The sequence below is a fragment of the Lissotriton helveticus genome, chromosome 10 (assembly GCF_964261635.1).
Source record: "Lissotriton helveticus chromosome 10, aLisHel1.1, whole genome shotgun sequence".
Classification (NCBI taxonomy): Eukaryota; Metazoa; Chordata; class Amphibia; order Caudata; family Salamandridae; genus Lissotriton; species Lissotriton helveticus.
Genome location: NC_136071.1, coordinates 32,582,456 through 32,590,980, shown reverse-complemented (window position 1 = coordinate 32,590,980; position 8,525 = coordinate 32,582,456). Strand labels below are relative to the sequence as shown.

At 49.4% G+C, this 8,525-nt stretch overlaps 1 protein-coding gene across 2 annotated transcripts in view; it reads left to right on the top strand.

Moving 5' to 3' along the window:
* The first annotated feature begins 270 nt into the window (after positions 1-270).
* The window catches only part of GRIPAP1 (GRIP1 associated protein 1), a 555,884-nt gene continuing 547,629 nt past the window's right edge, over positions 271-8,525 (top strand). For both annotated transcript variants that reach the window (XM_078664658.1, XM_078664657.1), the window contains exon 1: positions 271-744. In XM_078664658.1, the coding sequence (XP_078520784.1) occupies positions 703-744 (42 nt within the window). In that variant the 5' untranslated portion in view covers positions 271-702. The remainder of the gene's footprint in view (positions 745-8,525) is intronic.

Below are 8,525 nucleotides of genomic sequence, written 5' to 3'. Positions count from 1 at the left end.
CCTTCAAAGGGAATCTTTCTTTTCTTGTGCAGATTCCCTTCCCAAGATGGCCGCTCTAGCCCTGCGTGTTTCTTCTAGATCTATTTAGTGGTTTGTTTTGGACCGCTAAAGGCGTCTCCATTTAATTGTGGGGGGTAGAAGCTCATTTATGGGTAACGGGCACACACCGGTGAGCCTCGCGCCTCCTCATACCTAAAATCTTACGTTATTTTTTAACTAACCCACCCGATTCACGCTCTCTCCGCATCCGCTGCGGGGCAGCTTGAGCCAGAGCAAGCTTCGGTGTGCCCCAGACCCCCCTGCTGTCACTAGTGGTACGATCCGAAAGCAGGGTCTCTCCATTCTTCATAGCTAGGAGAGGGGTGGTATATCCCGGAAGTGTTCCGGTGCCTGCGGGGGGTTCCCCTCCTCTTTGACACACTCACCTTTCCTTGAAAGAGTGCCCCCTCCTAGAGTGCCAGGGTCCGGGTGCCCGCTCCCCTGGTCGCCCTGGTAAATGTACTCCCCTGCTCCGAGTGGAACAGTCCGCCAGCCCGGTGTTGTCGCGCGCGGACAGTCATGTGAAGGGTGGAACGTCCCATTGTGAGCGCCCCGGGTGGTACAGCCCAGCGCCCCTCGCCCGTGCCACCGCCTGACCTCTGCCCGGGGTGACCCGGCACCCCCTCCCCCCGCAGTGGTACAGTCCGCGGACCCTGTCTGAAGATGGCGCAGGCTCTGTCAGAGGAGGAGTTCCACAGGATGCAGGTGAGAGGGGGTGACGGCTAAGTAGCGGCGCCACGTCATAGCGGCATGACGTCATAGCAGTGTTACGTCATGAGCATCGCCTCCCTCTGCCCTGAGCTCAGCAGCACGGCCAGCACAGCACCCACCTGGAGTGCAGCAGCTTCACGGGTCGGCTGCACAGCACCATAACACCACACCGTGATGACAGCATCACAACACAGCGAGCACAGCAGCAACACATCTACATAAGAGCACCAGGATCACAGCAGCTGCACACCATGATGACATGACACCATGAGCATTGCATCACCACACCACAGCACTAACACTGTAACACAGCTTTACGAGAACACCAGAATCACAGCAGCTGCACACCATGATGATAAACCATGAGCATTGCATCACCACGAGCACAGCACCAGCACAACTTCATGAGAGCACCAGGGTCACAGCAGCTGCACACAATAACATGACACCATGAGCATTGAATCACCACAAGCGCAGCACCAGCACATCTTCATGAGAGCACCAGGGTCACAGCAGCTGCACACAATAACATGACACCATGAGCATTGCATCACCACAAGCACAGCACCATAACACCACACTGTGATGACTGCATCACCACACCACGAGCACAGCACCAGCACATCTACATGAGAGCACCAGGATCACAGCACCTGCACACAATAATATGACACCATGAGCATTGCATCACAACACCACAAGCACAGCACCTACACATCTCCATGAGAGCACCAGGATCACAGCAGCTGCACACAATGATAACATGACACCATGAGCATTGAATCAGAACACCACGGCACTAACACAGCTTTATGAGAGCACCAGGATCACAGAACCTGCACACAGTGATAACATGACACTACGAGCCTTGCATCACCACACCACAAGCATAGCACCTGCACATCTTCATAAGTGCACCAGAATCACAGTAGCTGCACACCATGATGACAAACCATGAGCATTGCATCACCACGAGCACAGCACTAACGCATCTTAATGAGAACACTATGATCACAGCCCCTGCACACCATGATAACATGACACCATGAGCTTGCATCACCACAAGCACAGCACTAACACATCTTCACGAGGGCACCAGGATCACAGCACCTGCACACAATGATAACATGACACCATGAGCATTGAATCAGAACACCACAGCACTAACACAGCTTTATGAGAGCACCCGGATCACAGCAGCTGCACACAATGATAACATGACACCATGAGCATTGCATCACAACACACCAGCATTAACACAGCTTTATGAGAGCACCAGGATCACAGCAGCTGCACACAATGATAACATGCTACCATGAGCATTGCATCACAACACCACAGCACTAACACTGTAACACAGCTTTATGAGAACACCAGGATCACAGCAGCTGCACACAATGATAACATGACACCATGAGCATTGCATCACAACACACCAGCATTAACACAGCTTTATGAGAGCACCAGGATCACAGCACCTGCACACAATGATAACATGACACACGAGCCTTGCATCACCACAACATAAGCACAGCACCTGCACATATTCATAACTGCACCAGGATCACAGCAGCTGCGCACAATGATACAATTATACCATGAGCCACATCACCACACCGCGAGCACAGCACTAACACATCTTCTTGAGAGCACCACGATCACAGCAGCTGCAGCTCACAAGAGAGTATACCTTGAGCATCTCATCGTTACGCTGTGACATCACCAGCACAGGATGAGTACATTAGCAAGAGCACAGTAGCACCTTATGAGCACATAGCACACATCAAAGAATCAAGACCTCTTCAAAGCACATCAGGATGATGACTGTAGCACAACACGAGCACAGGATCACAACATAATCAAGTCCTGCTGTGCAGCTCATCTCAACATCACACAGTGAGGTCAAAACCGGCGTGTTACAATTGCATCATGCTAAAGTATACAAAAAAGTGATGCATCAAATCAACTCAGGTGTTTGTTAAGCGCGACTATTCGCCAGTAAGGGTCTCAAGGCGCTGGGGGTGTGGGGTTCGCAGGTTCCAGTCCATCAAGAAGGGGGTCTGTCGAAGAGCCAGGTTTTGAGGTTTCTTGCGAAGAGGGGGAGCGATGTTATCTGTCTTAGGTGGAGCGGAAGGTCATTCCAGGCACTGGCCGCGCGGAAGGAGAAGAAGCGGCCTCCCAATCTGGTCTTTCTGATGTGGGGAACCACGGTGTAGGAGAGCTGGGCTGATCGTAGGGTCCTTTGGGGTGCGTGGAATTTGAGTTGGCTGGTCAGGTATGCTAGTCCGGTGTCGTGGAGGGCCTTGTTAGAGTGGGTTAGCATCTTGAAAGTGATTCTAGGTTCGATGGGGAGCCAGTGGAGTGTGCGCATGTGCTGGGAGATGTGGCAGTGGCTTGGCGGGTTGAGGGCCAGTCTTGCAGCGGCGTTTTGGATGTTCTGTAGCTTGCGGGTGATGTTTTTGTTTATTCCGGCATAGAGTGCTTTGCCGTTTTCGAGCCTGTCTGTGACTAGGGTGTTCGTGACGGTCTTTCTGTGTTTGAGGGGGATCCATTTGAAGGTCTTACGTAGGAGGCGGAGGGTGTGGAAGCAGGAGGACGAGACAGAGTTGATCTGGCGGTCCATTTTGAGTCCAGGATGATTCCCAGGTTGCGTGCGTGGTCCGTGGGGGTGGGCGGGCTTCCGAGGGCGGGGGGCCACCAGGTGTTGTTCCAGGCATCTGGGTTTGGGCCCATGATGAGTACTGCTTGCATTAATCTCAGACACGGGTAATCACTCGGCCTGCATCCCAGTCCATCGTTATTTTGCACACCATGTCGCCTCAGTTTGGACCCGCCTATATGCAAATCAGTCTTGTCCATGCTCCAATCAGTACAGTAATGCCCGAATTGCCAGGCCTGGTTCTCCCTGAAGATGAACACCAGCAGGTGTCCATGCTCCAATCAGAACAGTCCAGCCCTAACTGCCAAGCCAGGTCCTCCCTGAACATGAACACAAGCAATTGACCATGCTCCAATCAGAACAGTCCAGCCCGAACTGCCAAACCAGGTCCTCCCTGAACATGAACACAAGCAACCCAGGACTGGTTTTGTATACTTATTGAGTCGCCCTGCGTGGGACGGGTATGCCCAGGTGTGGGTCACGTGCCCACTGTGTCACTGGAACCAAGATGTACCCGACTGATGCGCCCATAACTAGGACAAAACTGGTCCTGGGTTGCTTGTGTTGCGGTTCACGGACATCTTGGCCTCGCAGTTCGGGCTGGGCTGTTCTTATTGGAGCAGGGTTAAGACTGATTTGCATATAGCTGGGTCCAAACTGAGTTGGCATGGTGTGCAAAATAATAATTGCCGGGTACATTAAGGTTGTGCCAACACGTCTTTCGCTGTTTTCCAGTGGTTTGTGGCAGGTGGTCTTACAATATTACATAGCTCCCGTCTGGTTACTCGCAGATATTGAGGACGTTGTCTTCAGACTTATAGCTGTAGCTAGGCTAGACACGAGCAATTTCACCATGCTTCTGTGTATTAACCTGTATGTAAATCCCTGAATTGCAGAAGAACAGCTAATTTTAGTGGCACACAATCCGGTGCTCCTGCACAGTGCCCTATAAATATGAAGTAAATGATCCTTTTGACATAGAAGTACAGTTAGTCCAGTGTCGCACAGATCTATGGTACCTGGAAATTAGAAGTAGTTAGTCCAGTGGCACACAGCTCTGCGCTCTCTTCTGGTGTTCTGTAAATTCAAAGAATTTTGTCCCTGAGACATAAAAGTATGGTTAGTCCAGTGGCACACATCTCTGTGATTCCTGAGACGTAAAAGTTCAGTTAGTCCAGTGGCACACATCTCTGTGATTCCTGAGACGTAAAAGTTCAGTTAGTCCAGTGGTACACTTCTTTATGGTTAGAGAGACATAGTTGTACAGTTAATCCAGTGGCACACAGCTCTATGATCCTGAGACAAAGAAGTCCAGTGGTACACAGCTCTGCGCTCGTGTGTGGTGTCCTGTAAATACGAAGGACATAGTCCCTGAGACGAAGAAGTCCAGTGGTACACAGCTCTGCGCTCGTGTGTGGTGTCCTGTAAATACGAAGGACATAGTCCCTGAGACGTAGAAGTACAGTTGGTCCAGTGGCACACAGCTCTATGGTCCCTGAGAAATAGAAGTACATTTAGTCCAGTGGCACACAGCTCTGTGACTCCCTGAGAGAGAGAAGTACAGTTAGTCCAGTGGCACACAGCTCTATGATCCCTGAGACGTAGAAGTACAGTTAGTCCAGTGGCACACAGCTCTATGGTCCCTGAGAAATAGAAGTACAGTTTGTCCAGTGGCACACAGCTCTGTGGTCCCTGAGAAATAGAAGTACATTTAGTCCAGTGCACACAGCTCTATGACTCCCTAAGACATAGAAGTACAGTTAGTCCAGTGGCACACAGCTCTATGACTCCCTAAGACAGAGAAGTACAGTTTGTCCAGTGGCACACAGCTCTATGATCCCTGAGACGTTGAAGTACAGTTAGTCCAGTGGCACACAGCTCTATGGTCCCTGAGAAATAGAAGTACATTTAGTCCAGTGCACACAGCTCTATGACTCCCTAAGACATAGAAGTACAGTTGGTCCAGTGGCACACAGCTCTATGATCCCTGAGACGTAGAAGTACAGTTAGTCCAGTGGCACACAGCTCTATGACTCCCTAAGACAGAGAAGTACAGTTTGTCCAGTGGCACACAGCTCTATGATCCCTGAGACATAGAAGTACAGTTAGTCCAGTGCACACAGCTCTATGATCCCTGAGACATAGAAGTACAGTTGGTCCAGTGGCACACAGCTCTATGATCCCTGAGAAGTAGAAGTCCAGTTAGTCCAGTGGCACACAGCTCTATGACTCCCTGAGACTTAGAAGTACAGTTGGTCCAGTGGCACACAACTCTATGATCCCTGAGAAGTAGAAGTCCAGTTAGTCCAGTGGCACACAGCTCTCTGATCCCTGAGACATAGAAGTACAGTTGGTCCAGTTGTACACAGCTCTATGATCCCTGAGAAGTAGAAGTCCAGTTAGTCCAGTGGCACACAGCTCTATGATCCCTGAGACATAGAAGTACAGTTGGTCCAGTTGTACACAGCTCTATGATCCCTGAGACGTAGAAGTCCAGTTAGTCCAGTGGCACACAGCTCTATGACTCCCTGAGACATAGAAGTACAGTTGGTCCAGTTGTACACAGCTCTATGATCCCTGAGAAGTAGAAGTCCAGTTAGTCCAGTGGCACACAGCTCTATGATCCCTGAGACATAGAAGTACAGTTGGTCCAGTTGTACACAGCTCTATGATCCCTGAGACGTAGAAGTCCAGTTAGTCCAGTGGCACACAGCTCTATGATCCCTGAGACATAGAAGTACAGTTGGTCCAGTTGTACACAGCTCTATGATCCCTGAGACGTAGAAGTCCAGTTAGTCCAGTGCACACAGCTCTATGATCCCTGAGACATAGAAGTACAGTTGGTCCAGGGGTAAGCGACCCTCTCCTGTATGTTGTTACTTAGACACCAAGGACATGGTTCCTGATTCTTTGAGTGGGCCCAATCCAGGCACATTTGAAAATTAGTGCTTTACTTCCTGATACTGAGAAATGAGACAATGCCTCTGTGGATTATAGAGGCATTTTACATGAGGGGAGAGGCAGTTCACTGTAGCTCAGGCTTGTCTGTGTATATATCAAATATTTTGGCACGCCTCCTACGCACATACGTTTTTGACGCCCTGCTCCACAGGGAAGTAGCACAATGTTCAGTTAGTACTGCCTGGCTTTGTTTTCTCTTATATGCAGGGCCCCTGGAATTATGCGGCGCGAGAGCTCCAAATTAGGCTGCGGGTTGAGAAAATTATGCGTCAAGAAAAGGCAAATTATTCAGAATAATACGGCTCATTTTGTAATTGGATTACTTCATTATTTGAGCCTTTTTAAAACTTGGTAATACTGTATGAACATTGGTTGCACCTCATTAGTACCAGTTTAACACTCAATTATAGCAATAAGTAACAGAAAGTTGGCCAGTCTAGCTTTGCAAAGGGCCTTCCACTGGGCGCCAACACGTGTCGTTGCATTTTTAGTAATGTTTGAACCGTTTGAGCTAGAAACTATTTTTTTGTTAACATCTGCAGTTTATGCGGCAGATAAAGGATTACGTGGCAAATGCGGCAAATCTGAAATCATGCGAAAATCGCTGCAGCTGCACAATCGCATATTCCAGTGGCCCTGCTTTTGTGTCCGAGCACAGTACTTTTTTTTTCTTCTTTTTTTTTTTTTTCTTTGTCCTCATATATGCCACCAGGAAATGTCAACTCTAGATGGGCACTCTCCAGGCCACTATCACAAACCAGTCGATTCCTCCCTGGAGTCTGTGGATAGCCAGTGGAGATTACCCAGAGGTAGGTTGTTACCTGATCCAACTCCCATTCACGATGTAACTTGCCACTTAGGGAGGACAGGACCACTAACCTCTGGCTTAATCATTGGACTCGATGGAAATTATCTCTCAGACCATGTGTTTAAGGCAGACCAGATGCCGAGCACAGTACTGCGGTAGCTTTGCACCAGATTTGTTGCCATGTTCAGTTTCCTCATTAGTTTGCCTACTCTCCCAGTTGCCTACCTACCTTCCACCTCGGCTGGTCCTCGCCTGTGGCCTCCACCTGTCCCTCCCTCCTGCCCTAAGGATCTTCACTTCCTGCCATGGCTGCCCTGCTCTGCCAGCCTAAGGGTCTGCAGTTAGCTGCCACTGCCCAGGATGTTGAGGCAACTTTTCCATCTTGTCTTCACTTCACAAAGCAAGACTGCTGCCTTGTTCTAACGTTTCCTCTGTGAGTTAAAGCCAGCCGCTTGACTGTCTCCTTTGAGTTGTATACCTTTTCCTCCTAATATCTGTCTTTCCCTTTGTGTTGCTGATACTTAACCTCATTCCTCTCTTCTTTACATGTAAGCTGCATATTTCTATCTCATTCTCTTTCCATTCTCCTGTGAGCTGCAGACTCCTGCCTCACTCTCCTCCTCTTCACCCCTGAGCTGCAGGTATTAACCTAGTTTCTCCTCTTAGCTCATACACTGAGAGTTGCAGATATCATTCTCACCCCAGGCCCCCTTATTCTATCATCTCCCACCTCCTATCCCCTGTTAGGTGCTCATATCTACCCCATATCACCTCTTATCGTGTGTAAGATGGGGATATCTATCTAATTCCTCCTCTTTTTTTCAGTGAGGTTCGAGAATTCCACCTCATTCCCCGTCTGTTCCCCTGCGAGCCGCAGATATCTACCTCATTCGTTCTTTTGCCCGCTTCGCCTGCCAGCTACAGATGTCTACCTCATTTTTTTTTCTAATCTCTCATGTGTTGCAGTTATCTACCCTCCCTTTCTCTCTTCCCATTCCTTCCTCATTGAGCCTCACATGTCCAACTCCTTCACTTCTTGCCCCCTCTGAGCTGCAGATATCCACCTCATTCTTTTGTCTTCCCCTGAGAGCTGCAGATATTCACCATTTTCTCTTCCCTTGTAAGTTGAAGACATCTACCTCATTCACCCGCTCATCCCTTGTAAGATGCGGGTATGATCATGTCCGTTTGCTTCTCTGATATTTACCTGATCCCACCTCTAGTTCTGTGGCCTCTCTCTCTCTCTCTCTCTCTCTCTCTCTCTCTCTCTCTCTCTCTCTCTCTCTCTCTCTCTCTCTCTCTCTCTCTCTCTCTCTCTCTCTCTCTCTCTCTCTCTCTCTCTCTCTC